This window comes from Haliotis rubra, unplaced genomic scaffold, assembly GCF_003918875.1.
Source record: "Haliotis rubra isolate DU_JTF1 unplaced genomic scaffold, ASM391887v1 Scf137, whole genome shotgun sequence".
Classification (NCBI taxonomy): domain Eukaryota; kingdom Metazoa; phylum Mollusca; class Gastropoda; order Lepetellida; family Haliotidae; genus Haliotis; species Haliotis rubra.
Window position 1 is genome coordinate 469,176 of NW_025765303.1, and position 23,208 is coordinate 492,383.

Sequence of the window (23,208 nt, forward strand, 5' to 3'; positions counted from 1 at the left end):
ACATACATATTAAGATAACATCACAACTGTTCACCATTTAAAAAAATACCTACAGAAAGAGTTATTTTGTGAAAACATGTTTAAATGACCTTGACGTTACCTAAGGTTACGGCCTTTTACAGACCTCGGTCCCGCCCTGAGGAAAAGCATGCTTCATCAGCTTTCAGTAAATCCGTCTCCAGTCACGCGATAAACAAGATGTTCTGGGCTGCGACAAAGAGGATAACCTTGACTTTTGACTTGCCACAAAGTCTGTGTCATGAAAACACAGTTGCATATGCATCACATAATTCCCTATAAGATTGCAGAACAAATATAATTATGCCTATATCTTGGACAAACATATGTAAGGGAATCGGCTTCCACTATATCATCACGAGTGGATACCCACTTTGTTCATGAAGTTGATAATCCATGTCAACGGAGGCCTTAAACAGTTAGTTTAGATCAATAAAAAGTAAAATACTCCCGTATTTGTTGGAGAAGGGAAAAACTGGAAAATCCTATTGTATTTTAAGTCTTTGAAACCCATGCTGATACGCCAAACGGCTGAGTCACATACATTGTTTAAACCATGTTATACAGAAAACCCAGAGCCTATTCCGCGTCAGAAACGGTCCCGGACAACCAATGCCAGTCGAAAGAACAGACAAAAGGGATCACGTGGTTAGGCTTGATGATTTGGTGGATTGCGTGTATCGTACCCCAATGGCGTGGATCGGCGCTCTCAGTATTGATCATTGGATTGTCTGGTCCGGACTCGATTATTTACAGACAGCCTTTCTACAACAAAAATATGACTAATTTATCTTTTTGTTTAAAGCCGCACTCAGAAATATTCCATCTACATGGCGGCGGTCTGTAAATAACTGAGTGATCGACATCATGAGCATCGATCCACGCAAGTTAACGAGGGTGACCACCCGATCCCGTTATTCTAACTCGGATCTTCACGGGTGACTAATTTATGTGTAAATCGGAATTCCCGAAAACGATCAACAAACCCGCGTAAATTTTTGCTTTCCCTTTCAACAGGAACATACATTGGATAGATAGATCTTTCCAATTATCGGTTACTTAAAGAGGCAGTCACTGAGGGGAATGTTTAAAGTCATCAGTAATTCAATAGAAGGATTTCGTCACATAGATGATTGTATAGTTAAGTTAATGATGTATTAATGATCTCATAGTAAACATTGGTACGAACAAAATAAAAAAATATTTCATGACCTTTATATCGGACCATTTTCAAAATGTCCTTGTGTTTGCGAGAATGAGTTATGAACATCATTACTGAAAAAGAATCAGGACATCCGTGTTGTTCCAGAAGTTTACACTATTTCTCATTGGACAATATGTCTTCGTTCACGTCGATAGCACGTGCTTAACAAAAGTATAGCTGCTTGATTCTGCATGCCAATGAAATCGCTCCATTCTCTAACAACTTATGGTGTCCTCTATTTCATTCTTTTAAATTCGTCTAATTGGAAGATTTATATTTTTATTCACGCATCAATTTATGTACTTTTCAGCTGCGGATATGAGAAGGGGGTGGGGGTGGGGGAGTGTACAGTTCATTTCAAGACAAAATGGGGGTGCACACCCCTGCACCTCCTCTGTATCCGCCTATGCTTTTTATGAAATAAAATATTTAATCTAAAACTATTTGATCATTTGTTTGTCGAAATCCTTTGTATGAATAATGAAATGTACATGTTTTTATTTAAATCTGACAGTACCTAAAGACTTTATGTGTAATAGGCAGTCGAAGGCTTGTCCGGGAATGACACAAGGTGTTACCAAAGTCTCTCGGCCTCGTCATGGAGTTTGACCAATCGATACTGATCTCATTCTGATCTACAGCTGATTGGAAATAGATTAGAAGAGCTTTTGATGATAAATGTGTCCAGGGACATTTCTTGCTGATCAACGCCACACTTGGCAGTGTTCCAGATATACGACATCCCACTGGCTGATGTCCCGAGCATCGATCTACACACTGGGATACGATGACATGTATCAACCTGGATGGGACTTAACCCCCCTAGTATCAGAATCTTTACTTTATTGAGAAAGTGAAATCACAAATACATTCAGCGTTACTGACCTCCTTCTAAATGCCATTGTGCATTCCAAGTCGCCTCCTACAACAAGCATGGGTATTTGAAGACCGATTCCAACCCAGATCTTCTCGGATTCCCTGCATTTGTGACCAAGTCCTGGGCCCCGTTCCTCAAAGCGATCGTAGCGCTAAGGTCATCGTAACTCCCATACTTTACTGGCTGGCTGGCTGAGTATGGTTTTACGCCGTTTTTAGCAATATTCCAGCAATATCACGGCGGGGGGACACCAGAAATGGGCTTCACATATTGTACCCATGTGGGGAATCGAACCCGGGTCTTCGGCGTGACGAGCGAACGCTTTAACCACTAGGCTACCCCACCGCCCCTCCCATACTTTAACATAGACTTACGACTGTCGTGGCGCTACGGTCGCTTTGTGGAACGGTGCCCTGGTAACGTACCCAGAATAACCGAACGGGGCCAACCTTGACCACCAGACTACGTTAGTCGCCTCCTACAACCTCCTACATGGATTCTGAAGACCAATTCTTACCCGGATCTTCACGGGTTCCCTTCATTTGTGACCAGTCCAGGATATGTACCCAGAATAGCCACAGGAACCCATTGTAATGCCTTATCTTATCTAAGTTATTTATGATAGTTGAGTGGGAATGACAGTCAGGAGTGAATGGTTACGTTTTCTGACCTGTACGTACCTGGTGTTCGTGACTAGCGGTTTACCACAATAATACTACACTTCATAGTCACAGACTGTCTGGTTACTGAATATTTCTGTTATCATATAAGTTTGGTTTTTTTCTTGAGAAAGTCTCAAGACTGTCAAATCGAGAATTTAATACAACTAGCATCTTTTATTGGAGAACAATTCCCAGTGGAACTGGAAGGCTCTGTAGTTCACCTTTACTAAACGTGAAAGTTTAAAAAATATCTGGATTAGATGCAGTCGTCTTTATAACGCCATTGCTGATATACTTTATACTAAGATTAAACTTAATGGTGCTTCAGAGAGCTTCTTAGTATGCTGTATAGTATAATCTATGTGATATAATGTCTATAATGTGAGTAATTAAATTGGTCATTCAACTTTCATCGCATGATATTTATCCTCACTACTAAGGTGTAAGCCTGACATCATAGGCGTATGCAGAGTGGGGATGCAGGGTGTGCAACTTATATGTTCTCAAAGTTTATTAAATTACCATTGAAACTCTCGTGAAACACTCCACCCCTTCTCAATAGTGTGCCCCCTTCTCAAAAAGCTGTATCCGCACCTGGACATGTACAATACCACTTACTCAAACACTATCGACTAATACTAATTCTCTGAATATGTATAATTATGATTCAAACCAAAATTTCTTTTACATTGAAAAGGAGACCAAGTGAGAGGGTCCAGATTCACAGCCACAAGAAATCTAGACTTGCTTCATTTAGGGCTTTAGCATTGCAGAAAGGGCTAGTTGAAGGGAATATAATGTGGTTCAGGGCCTGTGGGAAAGGCTACCAAACACTACTCTGGTTGGCAATACAACGTCCCGTCACTGTAGCTCAAAAACCTATTTCATGGTAAATTACCCGCAGTTCAATCACCTTTTCATGACATATTGGTATTCCTATTCCATGAGGTTAGGTGAAATTGGGTTTTACGTCGTGCTTGAGAATATTTCGCTCATATGACGACGTGCATGCATGTGTATGTGTATGTGCGGCTGCTTGTACTAGCCCAGACTTAAGCTGGTTTTATAGTGCTAGCCCACTGAGATACCATGCCGCAGTGAAGCATGAATACCCCACTCAGACACATTATACTGACTCCGAGCCGACCAGTCCTTGTTGTACCCATTAATGCCGAGCGCCAGGCAGGGACCAACAAGTACCATATTTTAACGTCTTTTTGGTATGACGCGGTCGGGGATCGAACCCACGACCTTCCGCTCTCCGGGCGGACCCTATTCCATGAATATAAACAACATATCACAAGGTTAAGAATGGAGTGGTCATTGTCGCAGTAACAGGCTGTTTTCATCATTGCAACCCGTGAAGAACCGAGCAAGAATGGGTCTTCAGCGGCTCTGTATCCCAGTTGCATAGATCGATGCTAATGATGTTGATCACAGGATTTTCATGATCCGTATGAGTGAGTGAGTGAGTGAGTGAGTGAGTTGGGTTTTAAGCCGCTTTTAGCAGTATTCCAGCAATATCACGGCGGGGGGACACCAGAAATGGGCTTCACACATTGTACCCATGTGGGGAATCGAACCCAGGTCTTCGGCGTGACGAGCGAACGCTTTAACCACTAGGCCACCCCACCGCCCCTGATCCGTATGATGGTGTGTGGACATATATTAGGGACTTCTTTGAGAGGCATTTAGCAGTTAGGAAGGATAGCAATTGATTACAGTGAGAGCGACGTTTCGGTGGGTTTATTTTTGCTTGATAATGGTGTTAGAATGTAAACCGAATCGTTGCTCTCAATGTAATAAGTTGTTTATCCATATCTTGTTCTCCTTCTTGACTATAGGGGCAGTGAAGTTAGAAAATGTTGTACAATCGTTTAAGCTCCTTTAGAATGACGTGGCTTTAGCATCGAACCCCGAAATTCTGCTCAGTGGACAGACGCTCTATCCACTACACCAAGGTAGAGGTATTGTGGCCTTAAGAAATCTATACACTACTTGAACCAATTCACTTGTGCTCACAGCCCCATGTGCAGTCTGTTAACAGTCGTTCAGATACATTCAGATGACGCTGTCACATAATTAGAACACTGTTGACAGGGACAATTGAGAAAGACAATGATATAGTTTGTGACGTGATGAGACAAGAACAATGACCCAACCTAGATCAGGCGCCAGAGTATTCAGCTGTTCAGCATCTACGTGCTCCATACAATAGTACACTATATAACAGGACTTAAGGCCCGCGCCGTGATGGCTTTGTGCTGTAGTCGATTATATCAGCCCGATACAAACAGACTACACATAGCGTAAGAAACGCTCCCAGCCTAACTGCAGATACGTTTTACAGACAATCTTATACACGTACTAGTTCCTTAAACTGATTTAATACTTAAACAGAAACTCTACCCCTCCCTTGTCCCTCTCCTAAAAAGCAGTTCGCTCTTCCACTGGCTTTACTTCCAGATCCAGGTGAGCTAATATATGAACGTGACGCTGTGATTTAAACAGCTGTTAAACGTTTGAGACTTACCCTCTCTCTGACTCCATTTACACGAGGGTTAACGTGACCTAAGCTATAAACAGGAACTATTTTTGGCACGACAAAATGACCAGTGTTGGTTAAACACATTATGGTGGCACACCATCTCAAGACGCCTACGTATTCTTAAAATCAAAGAGTGAATCAGGCATAGTTTCAGCCATTGTTAATAGGCTAACCGTACACCCAGGAGTAGGAGGACATCTGTTTTGACATGTACGTTACGTTATCTAAATGATATGTTTAATGACAACACGGCAACAAATAAAGGAGAAAAACTACACATTTGATAAGGTTTAGAAAGTAGGAGTTTTAAGCCGTTTTAGAATTATTACCGCCATATTTGAGATGCTTGCCTACACCAAAATTCACGTGTGTTGGCATGGAACATGGGTCTTTTACATAACCAGCTGATGCATAACCCTTCGTATTATCCTACTTCTTGTTCCTTAAGTGAGTGAGTGAGTTTACTTTTATGCCACTTTCATCAAAATCCATGTAGGAATCGAACCAGGGTTCTCTACATGACGTGCAAACACTTTAATCACAAGGCTACCCAACTGTTCCCTATAAGGGCTTTCACAGTTTGATCGAGACTTTCAATTTATTTTGTTGTTTACGATCCACAATCTCTGTAACTTCAAGAAAAGCATCAATTGTATATTTCAACACACACTGTCTGTGTTGAGTAATTCATCAGAGTGATCTGCATTGCAGATTTAACCAAACCTACATTCTTCTTTATGCCACAAAATCCCATTTACTAATAGTTTCCAACCAATCAGATTGCAGCATTTCTTCCTGGTCAGTTAACAATGCGTCATGCTTTCTGTCATAAGGGTTACAATAACCTGGAAGTTATAGAGTGCAGGTACAGTTGAGAACACATCACAAAGTATTCCTTACATGGTAAAGTCGTGAATAAAGAGAAAGAAGCAAATATTTCTTGTTGTCTTTATTTGCAGGAATAGTTTTGTAAACATTTGATGCAATGACATAAAGTTCATCAAGGTCAACCTTATGGAGGTTTTTTATCATACATCAATGACCTTGACTCAGATGGCCCTGGTGCACAAAGTGATCTTATGGTACTGATTACTGATAGTCTATAGGAGCTGCAACAGTGAAAGCCTGACAATCATGTGGTCCCAGTAGCACAAGGGATACATATTGTTTCCTTGGATGCTAAGTGATGTATGACTGACTGACTGACTGGTTTTACACGCTGCTTTTAGCAATATTCCAGCAACATCACGGTGGGGGACACCAGAAATGGGCTTCACACATTGTACCCATGTGGGGATTCGAACCCGGGTCTTCGGCGTGACAAACGCTTTAACCATTAGGCTACCCCACCGCCCTGATATATGAACAATGATGCATCTGTGAGATAGAGCATGATGCCATTCTTTCAGTAGCTAAATCTTGCATGTCTGCCTAATGTTGTGACTAGGTGGACTGCTTCACATATTTTGTGTGTGGGTGAGTTGGATCTAACATGACTGACAGTATTCCACTTATATCACAGTGTGTCAGCGGAACTCAGGAGCAAAGTCCCAAGTGATGAAGGTCTCATACATGTTCCACTTTGATGAAACCCAAGAACATAGGTCTAGTGCTGACAAACCTAGATCCCAGGGTGAACCCAGGGTGAACTGGGATTAAAAAACCCAATAAGGTTAGATAAATTAGCAAGTCTGAACCAGACAATCCAGTCACTGACATCGACACAAATGAGTGAGTGAGTGAGTATGGTTTAACACCACTTTTAGCAATATTCCAGCAATATCACGGTGGGGGACACCAGAAATGGGCTTCACATATTGTACCCATGTGGGGAATCAAACCCGGGTTTTTGGCGTGATGGGCCAACGCTTTAACCACTAGACTACCCCACCGCCCCTCAACACAAATGAAGTACATTCAGTCAACCACATCACTGGTTACAACAGCTGTAGGACATGCTATACTCCACACTAGAATCCTCACCGAGTAGTTAAGAAAAGAGGTACCTCCTTCAGCTGTACTTTGACTTACCTGACAATAAAATCACTATATTGTTGTATCACAACACTATTGAAATAGTTATCATGCTATCCTCAGATGTGTTCTTTTATATGATAGAATAAACCTGTCTTTAAAGACAACCTCGCAGAGGAATTGAAAAAGTGTTCTTCCTAATAGTTCTTATTGAGGCTTTCCCAGAGTAGCCGGTTGAGAGAGTATGAGGTGAATGAGATAGTTTGAGGGTTCGTTGCATTTAAAAAAAATGTGATCAAAAGCATTCACTCACTCACTCACTCACTCACAGGCCTCAGTTCCACCAGGTACATTTTAACCTATGGAATTCCCAGACATCCATCCATATCATTATGAAAATGAGTTTGTATGTTGTTACTTCAACAATATATGCTGTATATCCTGTACAGACAGCAGCTCTCTCTTCAGATTTAAAACCCAATAAAAATTGTTTAAGAGCATTCAGATAACAGTTATCTCACATCACGGGTCATGTTTCCAGTTTCAACCTTCCAATCCCACCACAAGCGCCAGCTAATGCATCTTCTTCACTTTTGGTAGTATGTTCCTCACAACTGGTTTCACATGATTGAACACTGCTGTCCACACCACTGCTTTCAGTCTCTTGTGCACTACTCTCAACACAACTAGTGTTACTGGTATTAGTGAGTCGAGCCCCTTGTTTGGCCAGTTTGTCAGACTTCCTTAGGATACAGGCTTGTTTGTAGGGCGGGTCTATCGGAGCCTGAGTAGGGGCGTGGTAGGTGTAGCCTTTACCTGGCTCCAGCTGGAACACCAAGGAAAAAGATTGAATATATAGGGTTTTGATGTTATTTTGCAAAGGAATACATCATTACTCCTAAAATCTTATTAAGGTAAAATGCAACAATCTCAATGCTAAACTTTGTTTAGCAGAACACAGAATTGTCTGGTCCAGACTTGATTATATACAGACCACTGCAAACAAAAAACAAATGTTTAGCAGAAACGTGTCTGTCATTTTGGGGACATCCATTCACTGACCTCTGAAACATAAATGAAGACAAAACTACAGTACATGCAATTAATGTTGGTTTGTGACAAATCATTGTTTGACTGTTTCTTGGGAGTATCTAGAAAATTAAAATATATAGTTTGTGATTAACACTGCCCTGATAGTATTGAAGTGTCTGCAATATTCCAGCAATATCAATGCTGGAGACACCAGAAATGGGCATCACACACTGCACCTATGTGGGGAATCAAACCTGGACCTTTGGTGTGAAGAGCACATGCTTTAACCACAAGGCTAACCCTAACCTTCTGTTAGTGAAACATGGAGGAAGATGAACATGTTCCACTTAAGACATATGTTGGAAACTTTGATTTGTTAACCAATGTCACACTCAGCATCATAGGAACAAGACAGCAGCCCTGTAAGTAATCAAGACTAACCAGACAAACAAGTGGTTGATAACACGAACACCATCCATGCTATCATGAATAACCAGACCTGACCAAAACCAGGATACAATAACTGAATGTATTTCCTATGTGTACATGTTTGAAGTGAGTCACACAAAGCTGTTCAACACCAGTTATATCCAGGGATTTACAGGACGTGAATTCCTGCGTCCTATACTCATAAAAATTGACAATGGACGCAACAAAATTTATTAGCACGTCCACAGAGATGCAGAAAAAGTCAAAATACTTTTTGTAGAAATTCCAATCAACTAACAATAAGTTATCACTGAGTTTGCTACTAGCTGGGTTATGGTATCATTTGCAATTTCATTACTGTAACAATGTGATGATCATGATACACAATACAATAACAGTATTAATAATAATATTTAAGTGTCTGGGACCCCCATTTAGTTGTCCAGGACCCCTGAAAAAAGAGTATGAGTCCCAGGGACCCTCAAATACAGGATACCATGTAAATCTCTGTATATCTTCATCTTTTAATTTTGTCTGGTCCTGGGAAATCAGAGGTTAATGGCATGAGCAATGATCTTTGCAATCTGCTCACAAAAAGGTCATGTCTGTGTAACAATGCTCAGCTCTACTTACAAGTTAGTCCTGTCAGAAACAAGTTCTCCATAAAATAGTTTCCTTCGAAATAGTCAGAAATAAAGGAACTAATTTTCATGAAGAATGAAGACTCTAACAATCTTCATCAGTTTACACAAAATACAAGCTTCTGTTCTGCTCCAGAATACCCACTGTGTGTGTATGACTGAAGACTCATGATGGACTCTCAATTTTGGAAGGCCATTTAGGGTAACCATAAGTATCGTCTTTCAGCATCTTCAGGTTCTTTGCGATTGCTGATGAAACAATTAACCTTGCTCTCTCCACTAACACAATGGACACTCTATCTACCGGCCAACAGAAAATCTAAAGTACTGTAAGATGGTGAAGTTATTTGTAGGATTTGTTCCCTCAAATTCAAAGATACATGAATCACAGCAAAGTTACTCTGATTCACATATCTGAGCTTCTTTTCATCCATCACAGACATAATTTTGCAATTTTTCAAATGATGTGAATGAAAGAGGATTTTTTGAGTGGAACAGATATAAAACTTGTCAACAAAGAACTTTCAAAACATGTTTGTGATTGAATCTAAACAAGTGGTACGCTCTATGCAGACCAAGGTAAGCTGAAGTTATCATGGACGGAAGTACTTTAACATGGCCCTACATCAGTCATAGTGCAGTGTGGAATGGGCTCAAGACTCAACAAAGGTTTTCAAGGGCACATGCAACTGACCTGTATTAAAGAGATACCTACCTCCAGTGGGTACGTCCGGTCCGAGTCGAAGCCACTGAGGTCACCACAGGCTAGGAAGGGAACAATAACTCTGTTGGGGCCTTCTAGATTGTTGAAGTCCACATCTGGAGGAATGATGGATAAATACAGAGGTTCACACATACTATAAGGTCATAGTTTACTGTAGATCCCCACGTCTAGGTGGCAGTTAGAAGTTTGTATGACGATGAGGAACAAGTTATATGAGCTGACAACTTTTTCATTGCAATAAAGAGTGAGTGAGTGAGTTTAGTTTTACGCCGCACTCAGCAATATTCCAGCAATATGGTGGTGGTCTGTAAATAATCAAGTCTGGACCAGACAATCCAGTGATCAACAGCATCAGCATCGATCTGTGCAATTGGGATCCGATGACATGTGTCAACCAAGTCAGAGAGCCTGACCACCCGATACAACAAGCACAGTCGCCTTTTGTGGCAAGCATGGGTTGCTGAAGACCTATTCTACCCCGGATCTTCAGGGGTCTGCAATAAAGAATACATAAAACGTGTTTCTGTTGCATTTCATTCCACATTTATCTCGAGCGAGACACAGGAGTCCCTCTGACAAAACAACGCTACAACAACAGAGAAGCCATGATATTCTAGAGCAACATATGAGTGAGCGGAATGGTTTAACACCACTTTTGCTCTGATGTGAAGGCCGTGGAGCTACTCAGCTACTTCACGCCAATGCACAAATGCAAGAACTAACATCAGGAATGTCTTTTTGCATTGGGCATCTACCACCTATGAATACAAGAGGGATGATAAATATCCTTGAAATATAATCAGTTCCTTGAACATCTCAGCAAACCCAGTGTCTAATACAAAATGGGAGCCTTTCAAAAATCACTCAAATATCACACTAGGGACCCTATCCACAAAGTGTCTATAGCACTACATCATTTGTAAGCCAGTGATATAGTACAGAGTTACGATAGGTCGTAATGTTCCGAACGCTCTGTGGACAGAAACCCAGACTCTCCACAAACAGCAAACCTGAAAGACACATTGTTTTTTGCAATATTCTAGAAATGGGCTGCACACTTTGTATCCATGAGGTATAATAAACCTGGGCCTTCGAATAGCCAGTCTGCATTTACCTAGATGGCTTTCACATGATCTTAATCACATAGGACTGGGAACCTATATTCAGTTTTTGAATCTCAGCAAGTTGTTGTCCTACTCACCATAGTGCTGATCCAGCAAGGGGTTGGACATGTTGGGTGTGTAGCCATCCGGGGGACTGTAGCTCTGACACACCACAAAGGCCTCTGAAAAACAAAATACAGTCATCACTACACAATGTATTGTCAGAAGTTACTAGACATTGTCGATTTTCAATATGGCTGACTCACCAAACATATGGTGGACAACATGTCATCACTACACAAAGTAATGTCAGAAGTTACTAGACATTGTCTTTTTTCAATATGGCTGACTCACGAAACATAATGTACAATTTGACACTATTTATCATGTGGCAAGGTGCAATATTTAATATCTGTATGAAAATGAAGCATACAACTTTATGGACAACAACGTCTAGTTTATTGAATAGACTGACATTTTGATTTAGATTCTTACAACGTTATCAAGCTAATAGTGAAACATTACTCTATGCAACGTCAAAGAAATGTTGCTCTGTGCAATAAACAAAGAAGTTGGGCAACGATGACACAGTACAGTACGGGTAACTGAGCCTGATCATGCAATCTACATATTAGTTTGTTCTTTCTTCAACAGAGCAGAACACTGACCAGTACTTGAGTTTGTTTAGTTTTATGCCGCTTTTAGCAATATTCCAGCAATATCATGGTGGGGGGGACACCAGAAATGGGCTTTACACATTGCATCAATCTGGGGAATCGAACTCAGCTCCTTAGCATGACGAGCGAACGCTGTAACCACTAGGCAACCCCACCAGTACTTCAAACAAACACTATTAATTGTCTACACATTACAAAATAATACAAACAAATTAGCACATTTGTTGTACCTTTTATCGACCAGTAACACTGACCAGTGCTTCCCAGAAGCCCCATCTGTATATCTCAAACTGGTACAAACAATTTAGAATGTCAGGTGACTGTTTCTTTAACCTGGTACACCCAACTAGTATTTCCTACAAGCCCTCCTCCTCTAAAAGATCACAAACTAAAACAAACAGTTTAGAATGTCAGTTGGCTCTTTCTTCAACCAGGTACACTGACCAGTATTTCGTACAAGCCCTCCAACACATCACAAACTGGTACAAACAGTTTAGCACAGGCACACATTCAACAAGTCCCCTTTATACCTGTGAAAGCCTGGGTCAGAACTGGTCTTCAGCAACCCATGCTTGTCGTAAAGACATGACTATCGGGACAGGTGGGGCTTGCTGACTTGGTTGACACATGTCATCGTATCCCGTCGCGTGATTGATGTTCATGCTGTTGATCACTGGATTGTCTGGTCCAGACTCGATTATTTACAGACCACCACCATTTTGCTGGAATATTGCTGACTGGCGTAAAACAACAAACCAAACCAAAACCAAACCTGTATACATTACAAACAATATAGCTATACTATACACACCTATACTGGAGTTCCGACTACTTCTCGGTTTAAAGACAGTGACGAATGGAAAGAAAATCTTCAACTGTGAGTAGAGCAGGGTCACATCCTTCCCTCGGAATATCTGAAATAATCATAGCAACAATCATTTCACATAACTAGAAACATGAAATATGAAAACAGTATTGAATATGATATTTCAAGTCCTAAGGAGCTTGTATGTTTTTTACATTGCTTTTAGCAATATTCCAGCAATATCATGGTGGGGAACACCAGAAATGGGCTTCACAAATTGTACTTATATCCTGATTATGGCATTAAAGGTTCTATTGTTATTCAACTTCTAAAATGCTGATCAAACAGATGCTTATGAAGTGCAGATTCAGGCAAAACAAAGGAAAATGCCTCAATAATTTATTTTTTAAAATCATGACCTAATAAATCTAATTTTCAAACTCTGTGTCTTTCTTTCAATTTAGACAGCCTTAAACTGTCAAAATACAATCAAAACAAATATTCAGTTAGTGGGTGAAACCAATGTAAGAAACAATACAATTTCCCCAATATCTACAAGGAATTCATAAAATGTTCCACATCCTGATTGAGAAGTACGACACCACAACACAGGAAGTCATGGCGGCCATTATCAACATGATGAAGACAGCGACATGAGATCTGTCTGTGTAGAGAGAGTGTGGAGTTTCACAGTGGTGTTAGCACATTTTCAAGATCATATTTATAGTTAAAGTGGCAATTAAAGTTAAATCTGAATAAGCAAGGAAGAGAAAAGTATGTTTCTCACTTACACATGTGTCTGTCTTAGAGATTTTCAAAGAAAAACATTCTGAGTGAAGTGATTTAGTGAGTCAAGCCTGCTGATAAGCTATTCTGGGTAAGATAAATTGGTAGGTAGAATGTTCAAAGCTTCATACAAGGTTCCGATGACACATACAAATCCTATTCTTAAAGCCTGACAACATATTCCCTTTACGACAAGCAGAGGTTACAGGCACCAAATCTACTACAGAATCGTGAGTGAGTGAGTGAGTGAGAGTGAGTGAGTGAGTGAAGAACACCAGAAATGGGCTGCATGTGTATGTAAAATAAGTGGCAATATATAACTGTTGTAACTATAATAGTAGAGGTTATACATGGTAGCAAATTATTAAACTGCAGGTACAATAGTGCTGATGCGGCAACATTTGAAATGCTGTCTTTGGCAGAGTTGAATTACATTGCTTTGTTTACAGGATCACAGCAAGCTTGATCATTCGAGAAGTCTTGGAATGGGACAGTTTCCAGAAGACTGCTGTACTTTAAAAAGACTGACCAGAGGGCAATTTGAGGCGATTTCTAATCTTCTTGCAAAACACAGTTTGGTTGTCTGTCTGGCAGCAGTGAATTCCTGTCAACTTCTAATACTAGTCAGGATTTAAGAACTGAGTCTTGAGTGTTTCAAGATATTCAAAAGAGACAATAATCTAATCGTTTGCTAGTGCACTGACACTACTTGCCTGTCACTGGCTTGTCTGGTCCCACCTTGATTATTTACAGACCGCTGCCATATAGCTGGAATACTGCTGAGTGATTGTAAACCTGAATCTGTGAGTTTTAATCATTCTTGGGATTGTTCACTGGTCTTGTGTTGTGAGATACTGACTTCACAATTTGATTCTGTGAGAACTGAACTATGGGTAAATCAGGGACTAGCTTCATTGCATGTCATTGTATTCCAGCAGCTGAGGTTATACTCAGGATGTGAATCACTGTATTGTCTGGTCCAGTCTCGATTACTTACTGACTGATGTCACATAACTGAGTGTGGCACAACACAAAAAACTAATTGTTTCATGGTGACAAGTTTAGTTATCTAGTTTGGGACAATTTTGCAGTATATTATGCAGAATTTGTGGGTCCTGCTTGAGCAGGCCTGTCATGGAGATTGAATTGAAAAAGCATGTCATGCTTCACTGAGTATAGTATGCTGCACCTGCCTTGCATACAGGAGAAAATATACGTTCTTGTGTATACATTATGTCTGTGACTGGTAAACAGTCAGAGTTTAATCACAGGAATTTGCTCCACCACTGTACTAGCCATGAGTGTCACACAATGATCGAACTTTGATTATGTGAAAATTCAGACTTAGTCATGTCACCATCTGTCCTTCAAGAGTTATCTCCCTTTATGAGCGTTTCCATGTCAATTCACAAGAGTTGCTGCACTCTCAGGCCACTTAATGTGCATGGGAGGCAGTCCAACTTTTTGTGACCTGGCCTATATTGTGTTGATATCAGGTGTGTGAAGAGCACAATATCCAAGGATGTTTTACGATAGACCTTGAAGTGAGTGAGTGAGTTTTACGCCGCACTCAGCAATATTCCAGTGATATGGCAGCGGTCAGTAAATAATTAAGTCTGGACCAGACAGCCTGGATCCAGTGATCAACAGCATGAGCATCGATCTGCGTAATTGGGAACCGATGACATGTGTCAACCAGGTCAGCGAGCCTGACCACCTGATCCCGTTATTAGCCTCTTACGACAAGCATAGTCGCCTTTTGTGGCAAGCATGCGTTGCTGAAGACCTATTCTACCCCGGATCTTCACGGGTCACCTTGAAGTGAGTGAGTTTAGTTTTACTCCGCTTTTAGCAATATTCCATCAATATCACAGCTGGGGTCACCATAAAATGGGCATTTTACACATTGTACCCATGTGGGGAATTGAACCTGGGTCTTCGGCGTGATGAGCAAATGCTTTAACCACTTGGCTACCCCACCACCCTCAGACCTCAGAGTATAAGGCAGTTGGTAGCTGGTGGCACAACCTTCATACAAGTGGGAAGGAAGAAAAATCTTCTGTATCTTAAAATAAATTTAATAATAATTTTCTGTTTATGACTTTTGTACTACTGTTACACTGTAACAATAATTCTTCCCTAATAAAGCCTCACCTTTGCAACAAATGTTCCATTCTTCTTCAGGACAAAAGTTGTGATGTTCAGAGCCTGAAACATACATAAACATCATTTTCACCATTTACTTAAAAAAGTTATTTCTTAAATACTAGTTTGATGGATCTTTTCACAAAACAATCTTGAGAAGAATCTGTCTCTTCCCACTATTCAGTAGGTAAGATTATTAACCAAGAGCACCAGTGACATGACAAGTTGTTGAGTAAACATATTTACATGTAAACCTGGTTACAAAATACAATACTGTAGTGCAGAGACATCTAAAGCTTCAGCTCACATGGGAAAAAGGACAGTGACGAATAACTCTTATATTTGCATATGTCCATCTTAATGTTTTTCTATAATGATTGGTTATTTGAAGCCATGTAACGTCACAGTGCTTCACTGTCAAGAAAAATACGACATGATGTCATCCATTTTCCATGATGTCACAAATGGATTACAGTACATTACCAACACTGGGCTGGCAATTTTCTACTTACAAGTTATGAAAAACAGAGTGACTTACAGCCAGCAGAAGCTGAGCTTGTATATATTCATCAATGTCATGAAGACCAGTCACTGAAACAGAAGACAAGGTTTGATATTGAACATTACACATTGCAAAACATTCTGAGGCATTGGTGACCCTGTTGTAGAAGGCATTGCAGAGTTGTCTCCCTTATGTTAGGATTACCAATCCCTCTAGTTTCTCAGCATCACGCCCCAGTGTATTGGTTTTATAAACTTCCATCATCACATTTCAAATAAAATAGTAGGCATGGTGAAGTCTTGTTTTTTTTCTTTCATTATCAGGCATCCAGAGTGATTGAAAGAATACATCAGTGGTTCATTCAGATACCAATCTTGATTTCATCATGTTTATGTCTTCAAAAGATGTAGAGGGTGGGTGTGACGTTGTTGTTTATATCGAACCTGGACCAGACATACCAGTCATTGGTATTGTGAACAACATTACAAACAAACTATACAAACATATTACCATCAGGGGCTCCATCACAGACCACCAAGTCAGCTTTCTCCCCTTCAAAATGGCTGATGATTTCTTGAGCTGTAGATTTCTGAAAAATTTCAAAATATACAACTGAAACCCTCACCTCAAAGTGCATCTTGCCTTTATCTGTATATATATTACAGCAGAACAAAACCAGCACTGGGCTTCTCCAGACTAGAACTAGGATATCAAGTATGATAAACAAACACTTCACTCACTGTGCCACCCACCTGCCCTCAAGTGAATTGGGGTTAACACTAGTGCTGCAACGATTCACCCAGACCTCGAATCGATTCTTCATACAAGTAAAAACATCAGATTTCATTTAACTCTCACAGTTCAAGTGAGTCAACTTTTTTACCGTGAAATCCATTGTCAACTTGGCGATGTCGACTAACGCCAATGCTTATTAGCCCGGCATCAACCAATCATGTTTCACCTTATTTCAGCACTCAAAACTGCTCAAGCTGGATTAAAAATTATGTTCTCGCTGTATGGAAACAGTTGCAATAGATATTCAAATATCGAATCAAAATAGTGATAATGGTTATAGAAAATCGAAACTAAGATGTCAGATTTGATTTTCCGTGAATCTAATCGAATCATTGCAGCCCTCATTAACACTGCTTTCAACAGTATTTCATAGATATATATAACAATGACAGAACAACACGGGAGGAAAATAGTGACTTTGGTATGTAGACAAAGGTACGGGCAGACAAAACTTATTTCGTGTGTGAAGAAACTTAGGATTCAAACCCACAGTGATATTGGTTGCTATGGGACACAACCCCACCCAGCAATATTACAGTGCCTGACACAATGAGGCCACCCAATAACTTCAAAAAGTTACAGAAATGGCCACTTAACTTCAAGTATCAAAAGAAAGAGCGAATAACATTATTTTTTAGAGTGCTGTCAGCAACCCTCCAGCTATGTTCCAGCAGACCTGAAATAAGAAAAGAAAAAGATTCATGGATGTCAACTTCTTTATTGTGAATAACACAACATTTCGGAGTGTATGCTTACTCATTCATCCGAAACGTCATGTTATTCACAATAAAGAAGTTGACATCCATAAATCTTGCTTTTCTTATGCATTCCACTTCTAAATGCCCTTCAAAGATTAGACCTGAAATAATCAAATCAAGGTAAACTGACTTTAACAGTATGACCTACCTCATACACAATATAGGATGACATGTGTCAACCAAATCAGCAAGCCTGACCACCCGATCCCGTTAGCCGCCTCTTACAACAAGCATGGGTTACTGAAGATCAATTTGAACCCGGATCTTCACGGGGGAGTCAGTTATGACAACATGCTTGATTATCCATTAAATATACGTCTGTGCTACAATAATATAGTTGCACCAGCTCCACCTCTCTCATCTCTGGGTTAGAATTGGTCTTAAGCAACCCAGGCAAACTGACGGGATCGGGTGATCAGGCTCGCTGACTTGGTTGACACATGTCACCATATTCCAACTGTGTAATAGATGCTAATGATGTTAATTCTAACATCACCTAACCTGACATCACTGGATTGTCTGGTCAAGACATGATTATTTACAGACCACTGCCATACAGCTGGAATATTGCTGAGTGTGGCATTAAACAACAAACAAACAAACATAAAGTGAACTGCATCATTAAAAGAGAATAAATATCCATGAGTTATCTCCCTTTAATGAAGTTATCCAGGAGAGTACAAATGCAGTGACAGAGTGGGCTTTATTAACTGTTTTGCAATGCTCTTGGAAATATCATGGTGGGGAATACTAGATACTAAAACATTATGAGAATATTCTGAAAATAACTGCATACAAGAGCATAATTTGGAGAAAAGTGAGTGAATGTACACGAAGTTTCGTCAGTCATACTTGAATGTTGAAAAATTCTTCTTCAAAAGGAGAAGGGGCATGAGAGTCCCAATCATCTGAGGCCCAACTCTTGGATTTGCAGAGTCTTTTCAGCACACCAGAATCCTAAGATCCTGGGGTTGTTGTACAAAACAACCTTAGCGCTAAGACTACCTTATGTCTATGTTAAGGTATGGGAGTTACGGTCACCTTAGCTTAAAGATCGCTTTGTACAACAGCACCCTGGATTTGAATCCTTGTTCGCCGAGACTGACCAGGTTTGTCAACCCCATGTGCTCATGGGTAAACGTCTACAACCTCTATCACTTGTTTTCCTCCAACATCAAACTGACATGTTACTGATGTAGCTGGAATAGGGGTGAAACGGTATGCTCTTACCACAGTACAGTATGTATTGCGGTACAAGGCCTTCGGTTCACACCTTACACTGTTTGATAATATCGAAAACAATAACTATAATCTTTGTTATTTTGAATGAACTAAACCGTCACTTTATGACTTGATAGAAATGATGGTACGTAAACCAAAAATAACGAATGTTTGGATTGCATTATGGTATACCGAACCGAAGGCAAAATACCGCCATTCTACTAATACCGCGGTATACCGTTTCACCCCTAAGCTGGAATACTGTTCAAAGGGGGGCTAAACTAAACTTACTCCCACTTTTATTGAGAGGAAAGCCCTGTTTTTCAAGGCTAACATGGTATTTACATCATGACCGATTTATCCATGGTTGGGGCATAGGGATGCTACAAGTACCTTTGTAATATCACCCTGAAGCTGTATAACCCCCTGGAATTGGAGCCATGGCCTGCAGATCCACTGCCACAATCTTAGCATCACTCTGTTTGCCATCAATACCTCTGAAAGAAGGAAACAGGATTAGTTTCTAAAAACAGTAGGTTTGATTTCAATCAAATATTTAAAAAGAACCTAATCATTCTCTTGTTTGTAACATTGTCTCATTTTCTGATTGTTTATGCAGTTCAAAATATGAGTTTAATTTTATTTTGAAAAAGTGAAACAAGATACTAAATTCAGTGTTTGCGCATGAAATAAGGTCAGTTTACATGGTTTATACGACAGATATCAATAATCCAAATGTATCATGGCATTCTCTATACAATCAACCCTGGACCAGATATACCACTGTTGACCAGGAAATAAAGCAGAAACTCATCCCATGGCATCAGTGACACAGTTTGTTATGGAAAAGGGCATCAGATGGTTGATGCAAATTAACCAACACCATCAATGACTCAGTTTATTTAGGAAACAGGGCAACCAGTGGTTGATGTAAAGAAAATAAGTCCATCAAAGACAGAGATCATTTAGGGAACAGGGAAACCAATGGTTTATGTAAATCAACCAATGTCATCAGTGACTCTGTATGTTAAAGAAGGGGGCAACCATTGGTTGAGATAAACAAACCAATGCCATCAGTTACACGGTTTAAAAGGACCGCCTGACTGAGTTTAGTTTTATGCCGCTTTTAGCAATATTTCAGCAACATCACCGCGGGGGACACCTGAAATGGGCTTCACACATTGTACCCATGTGGGGATTCGAACCGGGTCTTCGGCGTGATGAGCCAACGCTTTAACCACTAGGCTACCCCACCGCCCCGGTTTAAAAGGAAACAGGGCAAATAGTGATTGATGGACAATAATTCCAGCGATCAGCCAGGACAGAAACCACCCAACAATCATTCATTGTAACTCTTGGGGTGACAAAAAGGTTGCTGTGAACCTACTCTGACCCAGTATCAAAACAAGGTGTTTGAATGGTGATCTGTTGGAATGAAACTGGCACTTCCTTCGGGAGGGCAATTTTTGCAAAGGTTTATCACTACATTGTTAAAGGATCACAACAGTGAAAAGCTTGTAAATTAAAAGCACAAATTCGGATGGCCTGGCATGGGTACCTGGTAAAATTCTCACCTGAGTTTCCGTGACAACACCTGACTCCAGCTTCCTGGTGCAGCACAGAGGTCAACAACCTTTGTCACACCTGTAAGATGAAAGGCACATCAGAAAACTTTGTATGTAGGTGACTGACTTACTTTAAAGATGTCTGATATTTCTGCAGTTTAACACAGTATCAGGTTGTTTGATGTTATGTGGCAGTAATGGATACAGTCTGCAACTTTAACGACTTATCATTTATTATGGGTGGTGGCAGGATGATGGTGGGATTTGTCTTAGGGTGTGTGTGTGTGTGTGTGAGTTTAGTTTTACACCGCACTCAGCAATATTCCAGCTATATGGCATCAGTCTGTAAATAATCGAGTCTGGACCAGACAATCCAGTGATCAACAGCATGAGCATCGATCTGCGCAATTGGGACCGATGACATGTGTCAACCAAGTCAGCGAGCCTGACCACCCGATCCCGTTAGTTGCCTCTTACGACAAGCATAGTCGCCTTTTATGGCAAGCATGGGTTGCTGAAGACCTATTCTACCCTGGATCTTCACGGGTCATTTGTCTTAGGAAACTGCATCATTTTATCATATTTTGCTGACAACACCCCTAATATTACAGCCCCATCAAAATACTTTATCCTGTTCCATGACCCTCTTAAACAGACTGGGGTGGTGGTGGGGTAGCCTAGTGGTTAAAGCGATGGTTCGATTCCCTTACATGGGTACAATGTGTGAAGTCCATTTCTGGTGTTCCCATTGTTGGAATATTGATATTGCTGGAATATTGCTAAAAGCGGCGTAAAACTAAACTCACTCACTTAAACAGACTGATACTTTTGCTGTGTCATTTTTTTATGACAACCAAAACTCCCAGGATTTAACAGAAACTGACAACACTCATAGAGCTGAGATAATACTTTGATTGTCCATGTTTCTTGCAGACATTCATAGTCCTATGTTATTAAAGTCAACTAATGGCTCAGAAAGACTAAAGGTCAGGTGAACCAGCTCAGACATCTGTAGTCATTTGTTTTTCAGGGTTTATCAGGGCCAACTAGGACTATTAACAGAATTCTATTCACAGCAACATTCTGGTATTCATTATCAATTATTATGACACCTGAATCAAAGATTGTAAGTGGAAGTGAAGTGTATTTTCTTTTCTTTTTATGCTGCTGGCAGTTGTGTTTAAGCTTCATCATGGTGGCCTGTATATAACTGAGTCCGGTTGATATTTTGACAAATTGTGCAGTGTAAAAAGGCATGCAATCAACCAAGTCGCCAAGTCCATTTTATTTGCCTCTTACAACAAACACTGTTTACTCGGGACCAGTTGTAAGGATTCCATAAAGCCGCTTTTACTTTTAGCACTATTCAAGCAATATCACTGCGAGGGACATCAGAATGGGCTTTACACATAGTAGGGAAGCAATACAGTAACCTTGGAATATGTTGAAGTCATCATTTATCTGCAGCAGTTTGAAAGCACTCCTTGCTCGCCATCCCTCTTCCTTAGCAAGGCGGTAGTAAACATCCCGCTTGTCCTTCGAGGATCTACCCATGATACCTGAAGAAATATAAACTCTTATACTGATTTTGCTATCGTGATTAACACAATGAGGTGTTAAAGGTTATCACAGTTCTGTCATCAAGGCAGAATACCATCATCGAAACAACATTACCAACAAGCATTTTAGCTGAGCATAGCTACGAGAACAGACCAACGCCGTGGTTGACAGAACAATCACGTAATCAGCCAGCAATAAATTAATACTGATTGCCATCATTAGCCAGAACAACCATTGTAACCAAGCGATAGTTATTTCAGATGCATAAATACGATAAGAACGAGGACCGTCCAAATGATCACAATGGCATCAACTGTAAAACATAGCCTGAAGACTTTCATCATACGATGATACATGTTAACACAGACCATTGTCAGCGTGAGAATTTTTTTACGATTGAATCATTCTCCACCAATTTAAAAACCTTTGACTGATAAAATAATTCATAATGTTGTCACAAACTAAAATGTTCAGTTGATCACACTCCGTATGTCGCCATAAAGGAAATAATTGAAAACACATTATCCGTGTGTTCCTACCAAATTCGTTCGTCGACGGGAGATAACTCTGAATATTTAACGTTGATAAATACCGCTAAAAAACTCAATGGATGTTGCAGGATACACAAACTAAATAACGACAGTCATTGTAACTTAGGAAGACGATTAGATTTATACAAAACCGGTTGTATGACTGGGTTTCCATAAGAATGAGATGTTTTTGAATTTGAAATATTGCAGTGCTCGTCCTCTTCAACATCACAGAAAAAAACTAAGATTTCCAAAACGGCTTTCATGTTGGAATCGAACCAAGTCACTGGTGAGTCGAGAAAGCACACCCACCACATAGCTACCATGCTTCTGCCTTACCTTGTCTTTTATCATTCTAGTACCGAGTACTGTTGTGGTGCAACGCTTATCACTAAACAGTTGTTATTAACCTATTATCGACACTTGTATACTAGTAACTTGCTTTGACTTTTAGAGGTTAAAGAGGCGGCATGCCTCATGCATGGCAATAGCGTGGGGCATGTTCCTGGAAGAAAATGAGAGGCATTGTAACCTTATATTACCCTTGAGTCACCGACACAGCAGTCCCCTGTTCCAGAAAGCGATTTTTACAAAGACAGAAGTAATACGTACGTCATCGTTAAGGGGATTCCCCAGGTAGTCAACGGGGGTC

The 23,208-nt window shown here is 40.3% G+C and overlaps 1 protein-coding gene across 1 annotated transcript; it reads right to left on the minus strand.

Annotated features, from left to right (window-relative positions):
• Window positions 1-6,243: 6,243 nt before the first annotated feature.
• On the minus strand, window positions 6,244-22,589 carry LOC124268196 (putative tRNA (cytidine(32)/guanosine(34)-2'-O)-methyltransferase). The gene is given in 12 exon segments (XM_046703222.1): window positions 6,244-8,109; window positions 10,101-10,204; window positions 11,311-11,394; window positions 12,701-12,803; window positions 15,635-15,688; window positions 16,164-16,216; window positions 16,638-16,716; window positions 19,295-19,327; window positions 19,329-19,398; window positions 20,476-20,545; window positions 21,900-22,025; window positions 22,566-22,589. Coding segments are annotated over 11 exon segments (1,068 nt in total). The 5' UTR covers window positions 22,021-22,025; window positions 22,566-22,589; the 3' UTR covers window positions 6,244-7,812.
• Between the last annotated feature and the right edge of the window lie 619 nt (window positions 22,590-23,208).